The 16,649-nt window shown below is 36.4% G+C and overlaps 1 protein-coding gene across 9 annotated transcripts in view; it reads left to right on the top strand.

Annotated features, from left to right (window-relative positions):
- CDK19 (cyclin dependent kinase 19) overlaps nucleotides 1–15,325 on the top strand; it is a 164,287-nt gene extending 148,962 nt beyond the window's left edge. For all 9 annotated transcript variants that reach the window (XM_081294525.1, XM_081294528.1, XM_081294526.1 and 6 more), the window contains 5 exons: nucleotides 3,205–3,277; nucleotides 3,669–3,766; nucleotides 4,508–4,586; nucleotides 5,363–5,629; nucleotides 11,540–15,325. In XM_081294525.1, coding sequence (XP_081150651.1) covers nucleotides 3,205–3,277; nucleotides 3,669–3,766; nucleotides 4,508–4,586; nucleotides 5,363–5,629; nucleotides 11,540–11,671 — 649 coding nt within the window. In that variant the 3' untranslated portion in view covers nucleotides 11,672–15,325. The remainder of the gene's footprint in view (nucleotides 1–3,204; nucleotides 3,278–3,668; nucleotides 3,767–4,507; nucleotides 4,587–5,362; nucleotides 5,630–11,539) is intronic.
- Nucleotides 15,326–16,649: the final 1,324 nt, after the last annotated feature.

The raw sequence follows: 16,649 nt of genomic DNA, 5'->3' as shown, positions 1-16,649 counted from the left end.
AATCCCCGGAACCAAAAAAAAAAAAAAAAAAAGAGAATAAAATGCTTTATGGAATCCCAACTTCAAAGTTCTGTTAAGCTTCAAGTGTCCAAAATAGAACTCATCATCTATTCTCCAAAACTGCTCCAGGCTATTTCCTGCCATAGGAACTGGCTCCATGATTGACTTAATTGTTCAAGTCAAAGACCTGTGAGTTCCTCCTGATCCTTCTATCTCTCACTATCTTCCATTCATACCCTGCATCCAGTTGATTAGCAAATATAATCCTAGGGATCCTTTGAATGTTTCTGTTTCTCTCCATTCACCCTGCCACTGTTATAATTTTGGCCACCAACATCATCTTTTCTGGACTCCTGCAGTGGCCAGCCTACTTAGTGATTTTTCTACTTCTACTCTATTCCAATTCTCTGTCTACACTATAGTCATTGTCAAAAGCAAATTTGATCATGTCACTTTTTCTAGGTGCTCTTAATTTACCATTGCTTTCAGTTCCTTAATATGGTTTAGGATGCTTTTGGCATCTCCGGATTCCTTTCTTAACCGTCCTCGGTATTCTTTAGCCAAAACATCATGGATTTCTTTTAAGTATTCTGAGCTTTCTTTTTGACCTCTGAATTTTAAAATGTACTCTTTCCTCTTTAGGACATACTTTTCCTCTCACCCCTTTTATCAGATTAACTTTTTTTTTGCAATGGAGGGGGGATCGAACTCAAGGGTGCTCGACCACTGAGCCACATTTCTAGCCCTATTTTGTATTTTATTTAGAGACAAGGTCTCCATGAGTTGCTTAGTGCCTCATTTTTGCTGAGGCTGGCTTTGAATTTGCCATCCTCCTGCCTCAGCCTCCTGAGCTGCTAGGAATGCAGGTGTGCACCACTGTGCCGGGCAGATTAACTCTTACTTATTGTTTCGACTTATCCTTTGGATTTTGCCTCCCCTAACCTTCCAGGTCTAAATTAGGTTGGTCTCCTTGCATTCCCATTGCATGCTGTGCTGCTGCTTTTAGCATTCATCACTGTGTGCTACGGTTAGCTTTTGAATCCTGTCTTTTCATCTAGATAGTATGGATCATCTCTATTTTATATATTATTTTATGTATCCTCAGGGCCTGGCACATAGTATGTGCTCATTAATTAGTTGTCAAATGAATATTGAATGAAAATGGTTTCAGTAATTGAAGATATTTAATAATATAAAAGATGGAGAAAATTAATGAACAATTAACTTAACAATTAACTTAGCATTAAAGATAAAATGAAAAGTTCTACCTAAACCAATAGTGTTTATAATAACCAGAATTAAGAGGAGAGAAATTTTAAAGGATAAATTCAGTTAGATAAATAACTGGACCAGCACCTGGCCTGATTCTCATCAGCTATAGTATTGTTTCCTGGCCATGTACTTGTAGCTACTATGAAACAGCTTCATACCAATAGGAGATATTCAGCTACTCAAAAGAATGTGTTTGAAGAGCATTTAACAAAGCAAACTGTTTGTGAAGCAATATGAAATTAAAAAAACTCATGATAACATACTATGTACTATGTTTCCAATTCTATAAAAACAAAGCAAAAGTCCTGCTGTGCTTGAATCATATGTGTGTGTGTGTGTGTGTATATATATACACACACACATGTGTATTTGAATCATATATGTATATACACACATGCATATATACATGTACATAGGAAAAAGAAGCCAAAGAAAAATTATCAAAACTTTGACAGTGGTTCTTTCTCACTGAATGGCTTGATATGAGTGAATTGAAGTTTTTTCTTTATATTTTTATATATTTTCTTTTACCATGACTATTTTTAACCTATTTTTAGACCTTTCTAATTCAAAATATTTCATATGTAGGAAAGAAAATATATGATGAAATATATACATAGTATGTTTAGAATAAATCAAATGAATTTCCCCCACTCACCTCTTAACCTAAGAAATAAAGCGTTGCTAAGATTATTGAAGTACCCTGAGTATCCTCCCTTCTTTTTTATCTCTACCAGAGAAGACTGAATGTTCTGAATCTGTTTATCATTCCACATTTTTTAATCATAGTTTTATTCTTCTATGTATGTATCTCTAAAAAGTTTTGTTCAGTTTAATATGTCTTTGAAATTTATATAACTAGTACTAGTATCTAGTATCATTCATGTATTTTTTTTCTTTCTTTTTATTTATTTATTTATTTTTGGTACCAGGGATTGAATCTGGGGCGCTTAACCACTGAGCCTCATCCCCATATCCCCCCCTTTTTAAGATACAACATTTTTTATACCTTTATTTTATTTATTTATGTGATGCTCAGGATCAAACCCAGTGCCTTGCACATGCTAGGCAAGTGGTCTATCACTGAGCCACAACCACAGCCTCCTGCTTTTTATTTTTCATTTTGAGACAGGGTCTTGCTTAGGTTCTTGCTAATTGCCAAGACTGGCTTTGAACTTGTGATCCTCCTGCCTCAGTCTCCTGAGCCTCTGGGATTACAGACCTGTGCCACCACACCTGGTTTATCTATGTATTTTCTTCAGCAACATGCTGTTTTTCCTACTCAACCATATGCATTCATATGCATACATATATTCATGTATAGCATTCTATTCTGTGACATTTTAACAATTTACCTAGTTTTTTTTCAGTTGATGGACATTTGTTTTCTATAGTTATTTTTGCTGCTACAAAAATGTTGATAAGAAGCTGGGTGTGGTAGTACACTTCTGTAATCTCAATTACTCTGGAGGCTGAGGCTGGAGGGTTGCAAGTTTGAGGCAGCCTGGGCAACTTGATGAAACCATGTCTCAAAAAATAAAAAGAGCTGAGGATGTAGTTCAGTGTAGAGGATTTGGGTTTATCCCCAGTACCTCAGAGGAAAAATAAAAGCTGACTCTTATTCATGTACTTTGATATGCATATACACAAGCATCACTTAGACTCAGGTTTGTACGTAGAAATGGAATTGATAGGTCATATTACATATTAATTTTTCTAATAGTTGACATGTAATTATTTTCCAATATAAAAATCTCAAATATGATATATAACAATTTCTCTTTCTTAACACATTTGCCAATATTTGGTAATGTGTTTGTTTTTAATCAGCAAAAGCAATGCTTTAAACTTAATAAACCTTCTAAGAAAACCAGTCTTAGAGCTTTTCATTAAAAAATGTAAATTGACATGTGACTGTCCGTGTGCTTGCAGGTATGCCAACAGTAGCCTCATAAAGTACATGGAGAAACACAAGGTCAAGCCTGACAGCAAAGTGTTCCTCTTGGTAGGTGCTTCTCTCCCAGACTGAAATCTGATCTTAACACAGTTTTCATCTCATCTTGTTTACTGTGGAACTATCCCAGCTATTTCTTCTTTTGAAACAAAAGAAATTGGAGGATGATGCTGAGGCAAAATTAAATATTTTTCTCTGGAAATGTCACCCTTCTAGCCTTAATTTTTAAAATGATTTATCAGCATAAAAAAGAATTTTAAAGGTGCTTTAATGCTGATGATTTCTGCTAAGTTCACATAAATAGATGTATAGTATACTGATTATGCAGTGGGCTATACAAAATACATTTTATGTAATCCTGTTACACATTTACTACGAAAGTCTGGACATTGATTTGTAAGCAAACCTTTTCATGTGCTGTCAATTTCTTTTGTTTCTCTAGCTTCAGAAACTCCTTACTATGGATCCAACCAAGAGAATTACCTCAGAGCAGGCTCTGCAGGACCCTTATTTTCAGGAGGACCCCTTGCCAACATTAGAGTATGTATCTTACTCCCTCTTCTATGTCCTTCACTCCAGGTCAAGGATATCAGATGGTGGATGAAATCAAGGAAATACTCATTACTGAAGTATTTTACTTTCTTTATTAATATAGCCTCAGAGAAAAACTCCTGAAGAAAAATGGTCCATATTTTGAAACAGGCCAAGCTGGAGAAAGGTGTGAATGAAAACAAGTGTTTTAGTAATGACCATTAATCAGTTTTACAAATGAAAATTAAAACTGAAAACAAATGCGACTTATAGACCAATCAGATCAGAGATGGAGAACTTAAAATTGTGTCTTCTAGAGCGTGTCCACGGTGCTGCAAATCCCCTCTATTCCTTTATCCTAATGTCATCCAAGTATATCTTTTGTGCTTGAATTTATTTGAAGTGCATTTTTTTCTCGAGGGGACAAAATATTTTGTTGTTGTTGAAGCAAATACTAATTCAGTTATTTTGGTGCTGATGAAATCAGTGTGGAGAAGCTTCTTTGTCATATATATCAGCTAGCAAGCAGCAGTCAAAATTTGAAATTGAAAGTGACAGTGTAGAAATCAGTTGAGTAGTTTTTTTTATTGCTCAAATTGGGTTGTTTTGGGAGACATTCAGCAGATACCAGCCACAGAGGAAGAGTATGAAATAATTTACAAAAGAAAAACTAGAATTTTAAATTAATAAGATAATGATTATTATAGACTTTAGGCCTTGACATGTATTTTTTTAAATACAATTTTTTAGTGTGTTTGCTGGCTGCCAGATTCCATACCCTAAACGAGAATTCCTTAATGAAGATGAGCCTGAAGAAAAAGGTGACAAGGTATAAACTGCATGGCACACTTTGAATTTTTGAGGGTAAGGGTGTCAGAAAGATAATTCAGGGGAGCATAATTTGATAATCTCTATTAAATAATTAAATAAATACTATTTTCTGTAGAAATTTGAGGATTGTAGATACAGCTTGAAATGTAAAATACAATAAGCTTACAGATCATTGAACTTTCTGGTTTGTCTAATAGCTTATTCTATTCCAGTTCCTAATTCTTGCTTTTTTCTGTTCAGTGTCATTACCATTACATTACACACTGTCTTTTGCAGGCATCACTCTGTTCTTTTATCTTAACTGGATATATATGCCTCCTCCTTACACTGCTCTTCTTTCCAAAATCATGATTGAAAAGATTTTTTATAGCTGTTTTAAATGGGTACAAAACTATATGCTTTGTGCCCTGTGGCCTATAAGGTGTCTGTGACTAGTTTTGGAGGATTACTGTGTGATCTGAGTGAACTTCAGAAAATGCATTCTGTTCTGGGGCTGGTATGAATTTTGGGGATGCTATATTCTCTGGCTGCCCTGTTCTTCAGTCATTCCAATCACTTAGTGACCCATACAGGTTTGTCCCAGCTGGGTCAGCAGTCACATGTGCATATCAAGTAATAGAATTCCCTGTGAATTTAGTTTTATATCCTTTCTTTCTTTCTTTCTTTCTTTCTTTCTTTCTTTCTTTCTTTCTTTCTTTCTTTCTTTCTTCTTTCCTTCTTTCCTTCTTTCCTTCTTTCCTTCTTTCCTTCTTTCCTTCCTTCCTGCCATAAAAGAATCCGCAGCAGCAGCAGAACCAGCATCAGCAACCCACAGCCCCTCCACAGCAGGCAGCAGCCCCTCCACAGGCACCCCCGCCACAACAGAACAACACTCAGACCAATGGGACAACAGGAGGGACTGCGGCTGGTGTTGGGGGTGCTGGAGCAGGGTTGCAGCACAGCCAGGACTCCGGCTTGAATCAGGTGCCTCCAAACAAGAAGCCGCGGCTGGGGGCTTCCGGCACAAACTCAGGGGGACCAGTTATGCCGTCAGATTATCAGGTACTCCACTGAATTTTTACTTTTTTCTTTTTAAATATTGTTATTAGTTGTTGACGAAATTTTTTAATCTCATTTATTTATTTGTATGTGGTGCTGAGTATCGAGGCCCAGTGCCTCACATATGCTGGGCAAGTACTCTACCACTGAGCCACAATCCCAGCCCCTGAATTTTTCCTTTTTAATTAGTATGTGTATATATTCATGATTTATGAAATGGAAACTAGGCTTTTAAGAGATCCTTTTAAGTTAATTCTTAATTCTTAACATTTGATATACAAACTCTGAAATTCTGTTTCTAGGGAATTATATCAAAATGAAGATTTTTATCATATTTCATGTAATTATGAGATATTCATATCTGGACTTGCTTGTTCTAACACCCGGAAGAGAAAAAGTAGAGTAGGCGGCTTCCTCCTTTAAAAAAAAGTATTTCTACTCATATAATTGCTTAACAGCTTTGGGTCTGAAGAAAATACCTAGATAAGCAATTGGAAAGGGAGGGAAGTCGTGGCTTACTTTGGATGAAATTAATTACATTCTTAGAAAGATTTGCTCTTACAGGGAGAAAATAGTAGCCACTTGGCTATAGAAGAGAAAAGAATGAAGACTGGGACTTTCCAGAAATAGCTGTTAAAGTCTCACAAGAAATAATTTTGAGACTAGACAATACTTTTTGTTATTAAGATAAAAGGAAAACTATAATTGTACCACTAATTTAGGAAATTAAAGGAAAAATGTCTAAGGATTGATACTTGGAGAGAGGTAAAATACCTACTATGATACAGTAGAGAATGTTGCAAAAATATTTTTTTCAAGGTGGCAAAAAGCTAAGAAAAGACCTAAGTAGAAGGGAAAACTTAAATGAAAGAAGGATGGAAAAATTTTTAGAACCATCCTCCTCAGGGAATCGCAGAAGAGGATCACTTGGAATAGAGATAATAGAAAACAAAACCTCTGGCAAGGGAGCAATAAACTCACTGATAAGGAACTGGAATAAAGAGAAGCATCAAGAAAGACATAATAAATAGCAGCTTAAACTGGCTTTACAAAGATTTCCTGATAACAGAGGAGTATAAAATATTTCCCTTTGGTTCCAGTTAAACCAGTCAAATCTCCATATTTTTTTGTGTTCTAGTTGTATTTGGACACAGTACCTTTATTTTTATGTGGTGCTGAGGATCAAACCGAGCACCTTGTGTGTGCTAGGTAAGCGCTCTACCGCTGAGCCACAACCCCAGCCCTCAAAGCTTCATTTTGATTCACTAAAAACATCTTGGTATTTGGTTAGTAGTCATGAACATATGTGAATTTTGTCATAAATTCCACTTTTCCCTAAACCTCAGTTTATCCCTATTATATGAGCCACAAATGTTGACTGTATACTCTTAGCTTTATGCCTCAGATTGTGTTATATTAACCTGTGTTACAGGAAATAGTTTATGTAAACATTTGTTAAACATGGCATGTTAGTTAGCTTTTTGTTGCGATGACAACATACCTGAGAAAATCAACTTAGAGGAGGAATAATTTATTTTGGCTCATGGTTTCACAAGTTTCAGTTCATAGTCTCTTGGGCCCGTTGCTATGGATTTGTGGTGAGGCACAATATCATGCATGGCAGGGAGCACCTGGCAGAACAGAGCTGTTCATCTCGTGGTGGCCAGGAATGAGAGAGAGAGGGAAAGTGACCTGGAACTAGATATACCCTTCAAGGCGACACCCACAGTGACTGACTTCTCTAAGGAGGCCCCACTTCCTACAGTTTCTGCCACCTCCCTATAGTCCATTCAATTACAACCCTGTCGAGATCGATCCCTTGATGAGATTAGTGTCCTCGTGACACAATCACTTACCAAAAGTCTCACCTCTGCACATTGCTCTACTGGGGACCAAGACTTCAACACTGATTCTTTGGGGGGGACATTGTAGATTTGAATCATAATGGATGGTAAAGCAGACTTTATTCAAGGGGGACTACGTGGATAGATATAGGGACCACTGCAACAGAGTCTTGAAGTGGGAAGAGAGATGGGATAAACTCCAACACTAACAGTGACAAGCAGAGTTTCATTACCAAGGCACAGGGTGGGGTTGGAGATGGAAAATTATCAAGAGGAAACATCAGGGATAAAATATTTCTGACTTGGTAGTATTATTGCTAAAGGCAGGCCAGAGAGACCCGTTATTGAGGGTGGGTTGTTTTTTTTAATTAAATTTATTTATTTATTCTAATTAGGTATATATGCTATCAGAATGCATTTTGATTCATTGAACACAAATACAGTGCAATTTTTCATTTCTCTGGTTATACATGATGTAGAACTGTACCATGTGTGCAGTCATACATGTGTGTACCTAGGGTAGTGATATCCATTGCATTTCACCTTCTTTCCTTCCCCCATGCCCCGCCCCACCACCCTCCTTTGCCCAATCAAAGTTCTTCCATTCTTCCCATTTCCCTCCCCAGCTACTTTTCAGAGAAAACATTGGGCTTTGGTTTTTTGGAATTGGCTTACTTCATTTAGTATGATATTCTCCAATTCCATCCATTTACCTGCAAATGCTATAATTTTATTCTCTTTTAATGCTGAATAATTGTATGTGTGTGTGTGTATGTATGTATGCATATATATATATCTCACAGTTTCCTTATCCATTTATCTGTTGAAGGACATTTAGGTTGGTTCCACAGTTTAGCTATTCTGAGTTGAGCTGCTATGAACATTGATGTGGCTGTGTTACTATAGTATGCTATTTTTAAGTCCTTTGGGTATAGACCTAGGAGTAGCTGGGTCAAATGGTGGTTCCATTCCCAGTTTTCTAAGGAATCTCCATACTGCTTTCCATATTGGTTGCACCAGTTTGCAGTCCCACCAGCAATGTATGAGTGTGCTTTTTTCTGGTGGGGGATTTTTCTAACATACCTTAGCAGGATTCTTGCTTGCAGAATTCTTGCTTATAGGATTCAGTAAGAACAAAGAGGGAGGCGCACAGTTGGGCCTAGTCAAGCAGAGGACTCAGAGGACCCTAACTGAAGTTTTGGTTGTGAGTAACAGGGACTCCTTTAAAATAAAAAAATTAAAGAAGCATCTAGACATTGTCCTTTTAACCTGTAATAGTTTACTTCCTTCCCAGCTCCATCTTGTGCTGAAAACAAAAACTGTCCCAGGATGGGTACCAGTGAACCACCACTCTGGTTGTATAACCTGCATACCCCTTGGCTATCTGCTTTTGTCTTTCTCCTCTATAATCCTAAACTGTTGCCCATAGGGGGAGATGGATTTCTAGACCGGCTATCTTCCCAGTTTGGGCCAAATTACAAATAAATTCATTTCATGCTTCACCATTATTTTTCTGTTTGTTAATTAGACACTGTGCTATAGGCAGCTTAATCTAGTCTGTTGGGACCCCCAAAATTAACCCTCTGGCTTGAGTGGTCCTGACCCCACCATAACAAAAGGACAGACTCTTTATCACCTGGTGATAGATAATTATAGGCCAATTACTTGATTTCCTCCTGTTCTTTTCAAATTCAAAAATTCTTCAAAATGCTTTTCTTTATTCAAATTGTTCTCCACCTATAAGTAAACCTTACTTATAGGTAAGTAATGATAGAATGACAAAATGGATAGATATCTCAGTGATTTAGTTGGAGGGAGTAGAACCATTTACAAGTCTTACATAATCAGTATGTTTGTTCTCTATGTACTACAGAAGAGATATTGCGCCAAGTGCAATCTGCTAACCCAAAAGTAATCATAGCTAGCCTAACAATCATAGGGCATTAGTTTTATCATTTTCTTCTCCTTTCCTTCCATTTTCTGGTTCTAGGGCTTCTCAGAATATTTTTATATTTATATTTTAGTTTCTTCATGAATAAACCATTTTTCATAATCTCTAAGATATGCTAATGTGATATTGTTTTTTGTATTTGATCCTCCCTGTTACTTTATCTCAATTTATTCAAGGCCATATTTAACTTTTCTATTAGGGAGAACTTTTGCTTTCCTCTTCAGTGGGTTCCATTAGTAGAGTTTCAAAGCTTTGGGGCTGCTTCCAGTGTAAGCAAATCTGATTCATACTTTGAAAAGAGGGAAATTGGCTTTTTCTCTGTCTAAAAAGGAAATCTTATATTTAAAAAAGTTATGTTTTAGCACATTACAGTCTTATATGTTTACATTATGTTTTACCAGAAGAATTGCCTCTGATGAATTATGAGTGGAAAGAACTTTCCTTTTCATTAAAAAACTTGAAAAAATAAAACATAACCAGAATTTTGAAAGGTATCTTTCAAACATACAACTTGTTAGCTCTGTAATTTTGGAAAAGGTAAAGCCAAGTTGTTTTTGACCAAGATTGTCTTATTGCCCTATTGTCTTGGGCAGATATTGCAAGTGTAGTTTGATAGACTTTGCATACTGAGGGGGAGGACCTTGCTGATTTCTTCTTTCTTTTTTGTTGGTTCAGTTTTGATGCTGGGGATTGAATCTAGGGCCTGGTGCATGCCATGCGCACACATGCTCTACAATTGAACTATACCCCCAACCTGTCCCTTTTTAAATTTCCCCTGTTACCTTTTGGTCATTTACATTTTTAACTCCAAAAAATAGTTTTATTGCATGTATTCTTTCTCATTTTGCTCATAGGTAAGCCTAACCTTCAGAATATAGGCTAAAACACTATATTTAGAAGGTTAATTTCCAGCTATGCTTATGTTTAATCAGGTACCACGTTCTTTTATTTATTTATTTATTTTTGTAGTTGTAGATGGACAGCATGCTTTTATTTTATTTTTATGTGGGGCTAAGATGAAACCCAGTGCCTCACACACGGCAGACAAGTGCTCTGCCACTGAGCTACAGCCACAACTCATGATGTTCTTATTCTATAGATGAATTTTTCTTTTATACATTTTCTTCATATTTTCTATGAAAACTATGAAGATGTTTTATTTAAAGTAATAAACATATATTGAATAATGAAGTCATAAAAATACAAGCAGTGGCTCACAACCTGTATCCCAGACTCAGGATGCTGAGGGGGACGTTCACTTGAGCCTGGGAGTTCATGACTAACCTGGGCAATATGGTCAGACCCCTTGTCTTAGAAGAAAAAGAAATGCATTTGTCCCTGTCTTCTCTTAGAGGCAACCATGTATTAAAATTTTGTATTTGCATATTGGACAGGAAGCAGTATTTATTGGTGGGCAGACTTTGTTCTAAATATTATCTGAAGTTTATAAAACCCACTTATTGCTACCCAACCTTGCCTTCCTTTGTCTTGTGGGTTGGACTAGCTTCTACTTCGGAAAACTATTTTCTCCAAAATAGTAATTTCTTAGTCTCAGCTTTGTTCTTTATAATGAGAAAATTAATAGCGTGTTAGTATACATTACAAATGTCATTGATTTCCATATGCCAAATTGGTAATTCTTATTTGTAAAGCTCAGTTATGTAAAAGGTTAAATTGTACCCAGTATTTGTATGAAGAACAGTGGGTCAGCATTTCTCCTCTCCCTTTCTTTGCCTCCCAAAGAATCCAGCCAAATGTCAAACCTGTCAGAATGTGTGGTTATAGTGTGTGATTTCAGAGAAGTAAATGTATTACCAAACTACGTTAACTGTCAGCTACTGTAGATCTAAACCAGGAGCTTATTGATGAAAATGGTTTATATCTCCATCCTACTGTAATTGACATCTTGAACCATACTCCTCTTCTTTTTTAAAAAATTTATTTTGTTCTAGTTGTAGATGGACATAGTATCTTTATTTACTTTTATGTAGTGCTGAGGGTCGAACCCAGTGCCTCATATATGCTAGACAAGCACTCCGCCACTGAGCTACAACCCCAGCCTCGAGCCATAAATCTTCTTATATATATCAGTAATCTCCTTTTCCTATTTCCTTCTAGCACTCCAGTTCTCGCCTGAATTACCAAAGCAGCGTTCAAGGATCTTCTCAGTCCCAGAGCACTCTAGGCTACTCCTCCTCGTCTCAACAGAGTGCACAGTACCACCCATCTCACCAGGCCCACCGGTACTGATCAGCAGCCCTTGACTTGGCAGGCCAGCACAAAGCAAGACTCCAGCAATATGATGTCTGCATTGCAAAGAACCCCCCAAACACAAACTATGATGTCATTTAAAACTCATGTTTGGGAGGAAAACTTTATATACTGAGTATTTTTCAGGACTGATATCTCTTCTTTATTGACTTATGGAAGATTCTTGTGAAGTTTCCCCAATACCCTTCCCCGCATGTGTTCCATTGTGACTTCTCTGATAAAGCGTCTAATCTAATTCCAGCACTTCTGTAACCTTCAGCATTTTTTGAAGGATTTTCTGGTGCACCTTTCTCATGCTGTAGCAATCACTATGATTTATCTTTTCAAAGCTCTTTTAATAGGATTTTAATGTTTTAGAAACAGAATTCCAGTGGTGTATAGTTTTTTACTTCATGAACTGATTTAGCAACACAGGTAACAATGCACCTTTTAGAGCACTACACAGTTTTCACAGACTTTAACTGTTTTGCTCATGGAAGTCTTAAACAAAACTGTTACTGTCCCAAAGTATTTTACTATTATGTTTTTATTTATCTAGTTTCAGGGAAGGCCTAGTAAAAACAAGTGGTGGGACAGAGGGAACTTACAACCAAAAACAGCTTAGATCTTTGCAGTTACTATGCTTTATGCTCTGAAGAACTGAAGTGTGTGGTGATTTTTATATAATCATTCATATGGAACTTAGTTCCTAGAACCATCATATTCTGAATAGTATTCAGTAATTAAGAATTATGATTTTAACCTTCATGTAGCTAAGTCTACCTTAAAAAGGGTTTCAAGAGCTTTGATGAAATACAGTCTTCTGGTGATCCACACCAGAAAGTTGAAGAGAATATTAACTGCACTAGGATTTCTTTAAGGAGTAATGTTGATCAAAGAATGGGTTACTTCCCCTTGAAGGAAAAGCTTTGTGTGTATTGTATGTAAAGTTGGCTTCTCTAAAGGAACTGTTCCTTTCCTTTGTTTCTTCACATCTGGGTAGGTGTGAATAACTTTCTTACTTAATCAAGGGTATTCAAATTGAAGCCTGCAGATTCATCTGCTTTTAAAGTAAAGAGCAGTGTCCTCCATTTGTATTTGCATTAGACATAGAGTAACTATTTTTAAAGCATGTTAAAAATGTAGGTTTTATTCATGTTTAAAGTGGGTATTATGTATGCATAATTTTGCTTTTGTTACTGAAACTTAATTCTATCAAGAATCTTTTCATTGCACTGAATACTTTCTTTTGCCCCTAGCAGAAAACTAAATAATTGTGCCTAAAAACTATGGGCAGATAGTATAAGACTATACAATATAAGGTGAATATTTGCATTTCCATTATCTATGAATTAGAGGCTAAGTTCTTTCTTAGCCAGTTTAAGGAGCCCCTCATTCTCCAGAGTCAAAAGGAAATGTAAAGACAGAGTTCCCATTGTAATGTAAGGGACAAAAAAAAAAAAAAAATGTTCTGAATGCAACTAGCAGCACCAGCCTTGTTTTAGATGTTTTCTTGAGCTAGAAGAAATAGCTGATTTGTCATATATGCAAATTATATGCATTTTTAAAACTATTCTTTGTGAACTTATCTACCTGGTTATGATACTCTGGGTCCATATACAAGTGAAATTTAGACAGAAGCCAGTATACATTTTGCACTATTGATGTGATACTGTAGCCAGCCAGGACCTTACTGATCTCAGCATAATAATACTATTAAATAATAATACTGTATAGTGACATTCATCAAGATTGTAGATGAAACAGTTGACATGCTCCATTTGAAGGAATTTCCGATCATTTCCATGGTATTTTATCACTTCCATTTTTTAAAATAAGAAATGAACATCTTCCTGCATGAAGTTGCTACCTGTGTAAAGTTCTTTTCTATGCCCTGAAGCCTCACTGTCCAGAGCTACTGGTCCTCAGATGCTCACTGCACCCTACAAGGTGTCCAGTGCTCTGCTAGGTGGAAAACACAACAGGACACACTTCCTGTTACTTATGGTCAATTCAGTAACAGTAAGCTCTCTTGGGATGTTTTTGTCATGTAATTGACTTGAAAATGAACTGTCTTATAATATGAAGGCTCTTTGGTTTACTCTAAACTCACTTGGATAGGTATTATTCCAAATTCCATAGTAAATGGTGTTAGGGAAGGATTTCTTGGTCCAGCTTAGGAAAAAGCCAGTGATTTAATATCAGAAAAGACATTACTGTTTATTTGCAATGTTCACAGTAGCCTTCAACAAATGGATGACTCTTATAGGCAGAACACACTCTACTAAGTAGTTGTAGGAAATTACAGTGAAAATAGAAGATCTGTTCCTGTCCTCAAGGGGAGCTTACATTTAATAAAAAGAGATAACCCCAAATATGTACATAAATCAAAATACCATGCCCCTTAATATTTAATTAGCAACGTTGACATATAATTCTTATGGTTTGGTTTATACATTCACTGGGCCGCTTGCTTTCCTTATACATAAATGAATTTTGCTGGTAGAACTGACATCAGCTATATGGGGATTTTATCAGTTGCTCCCAGTACAGTGTTCTCCAGGACATAGCCTGAGATTTCCTTTATATATATGACTGGGCTTCTTATCACTTCACTGGTTCTGGCCCTTTTGTCCTCTCTTCTTGCCTCAGGGTCAGTGATGCCCACTCGTGTCCATTACCCTTTGGAATAATTTTGGTTCATATTTTCCTTTCTTTTTAAAGGGGAAAAAGCCTTGCATACACTTAAGGGCCCTAGACTATGGGATCTCTAAGGAGACCTGTGAAGCTCTTTGGAGGCAAAATTTAAACTTTTTGGTCCCCAAATGACTGCATTCCTCTTTGAAAGTTTATTAGATACTGTTTAATGCCTATTGAGGATGCAGTGGGGACAGATATCCCTCAGCCTATAGGAACACCAAAACCAGGGGAGATAATTGAAATAATGAATTGAAGATTTTCTGCTCTTGATATTATAGGTCAGTTTTAGAGTTAGCTTTCTAGTGAGATGTATGTTTGGGAAAAGGGATTCAAAAGTTCAGGACAGACGAGCTCACAATAAAGTAGCTTGGCGGCAGGGCTGATACTGTGAGGCTGAAACAATCCTTGTGATAAAGTAGATCATGCAGTGAGATGTAAAAACCAAGGACATGTATATTTTTATATCTGTGTGGTTTTGAAACTTTAGTACTTAGAATTTTGGCCATCTGAACTATCTTTTCTCTTATAAACATAATTTACTCTTAAGAATGGAAAGAGACAACATTTATGTATGTGTTCACTGCTTCATTCCTGGTGGAGCAACTGCTAGTTGTTCTCTGTGCCTCTAAAATGATGCTGTTTTCTCTACCAAAGGCAAAAGAAGAGGGAAATTAGTTGGAGAATAAGACTTTTGCAGCTTGATCTACTTTTGAGTAAATTTATGTAGCAGAAACTGTTCAATGAAGGAAGAATTCTATGAAAGTTGCAAATCTTAAACTCTGGTAATATCTTCTTAGGAGGTGGAGAAATGAAATCACCATCAGACAGAGAGGCTTGAAGGAGTCAAGTACAAGTAACGTATTATACAAAACATAGCAGTTTAGGTACCCATACTCTTCAAGAATTGTCACAAATATCATAAAGCAAAGGTCATTGTTCTAGGGTGTTTTTTTTTTTAAATGTATTCCTAAGGCCATACTTACTCTTCTATGCTATCACTGCAAGAGAGTGATATGTATTATATGAAAAAAACCTTAATGCACTGTTATCTCCTAAATATTTAGTAAATTAATACTATTTAATTTTTTTAAAGATTTGTCTGTGTAGACACTAAAAGTATTACACAAAATCTGGACTGAAGATGTCCTTTTTAACAACAATGGAAAGTACTTTTTATATATGTTATGTAGTATATCCTTTCTAAACTGCCTAGTTTGTATTTCCAATAATTCCTGTTTGTGAAGTGCACCTGTCCATGTCTCTTTTTTCAGTCATTTTCTGCACACATCCCTCTTTGTATGACTATAGAGACAACTGTAGCTCTCCATCCCCCGCTGCGATTTTGTGTGCTCTGCGCTGGCCACGCCTTAGCAAGGCCCGCTTCCTCCATAGGTACAGGATAAGCTGCCACTTTGGAGTCAAGTGTTTCCCACTTTTAAGTTGTCCTGACATTCTTCTTGAAATGACTGTTAAAACTAAATTAAATTACATTGCATTTATTTTATATTCTTGGTTGAAATAAAATTTAATTGACTTTGTTTCTGTGTGGATCTTTTAAGTGCACAACTACTACTCTTGTGCTAAGTTTTAAATGTTAAAATGTCATCTGCATGCCTGGAAGCTTTTATGGTTACACTTGTCCTGCCTCCCTGTGAATTAAAATGTTATTATGTTCAGGATGATTATGATATCACAAAACCACAGAAGCAAGCAAGACTTACAAATAGCTCACAAGTGAAATTATGGTTCTCTAAATGCCTCTAGGAGAAACATCTTTTTTATTATTATTTTTAATGAAAATTACCATGATGTCTTGGAAAAAACAAGCATCATTTTGTAGATGGGGTTGGGTTGGGAGATTCTCCTCTTATAATAGCATCTGTTGAACCTGACTGTTCTTTCTGTAATTTACCCAATGAATCTTCTTTGGTTACTGCAATAGTCAAAGGCATCATAGAGTGAATTGAAGAATATGTAAGTGACAGTGAAACCCTGGAAGAAAATAAAGATTTTTTTGAAAAGGGGCTGCAGATGTAACTCAGTGGAGAACATTTGCTTAGTTTGCTTGAGGCCCTAGTTCAATCCCTAGCACTGGGGGGTGGAGAGGGATAAAAAAAATTGACAAAAACTGTTTAAATGACATAATACAAAACATCTATTTAAAATGGACACTGCACATGTCCAGCCTGGCTATTTCATTGTTGGCGTGGTCTGTGGACTTCAATTCTGTGCTATTTGTAGAATAGATCTTATCTTGAAAAACTGTTCTTTGACCTTC

Source organism: Spermophilus citellus (genome assembly GCF_964194105.1).
Source record: "Spermophilus citellus genome assembly, chromosome: 5".
Classification (NCBI taxonomy): domain Eukaryota; kingdom Metazoa; phylum Chordata; class Mammalia; order Rodentia; family Sciuridae; genus Spermophilus; species Spermophilus citellus.
This window is presented reverse-complemented; position numbering and strand designations above follow the sequence as displayed.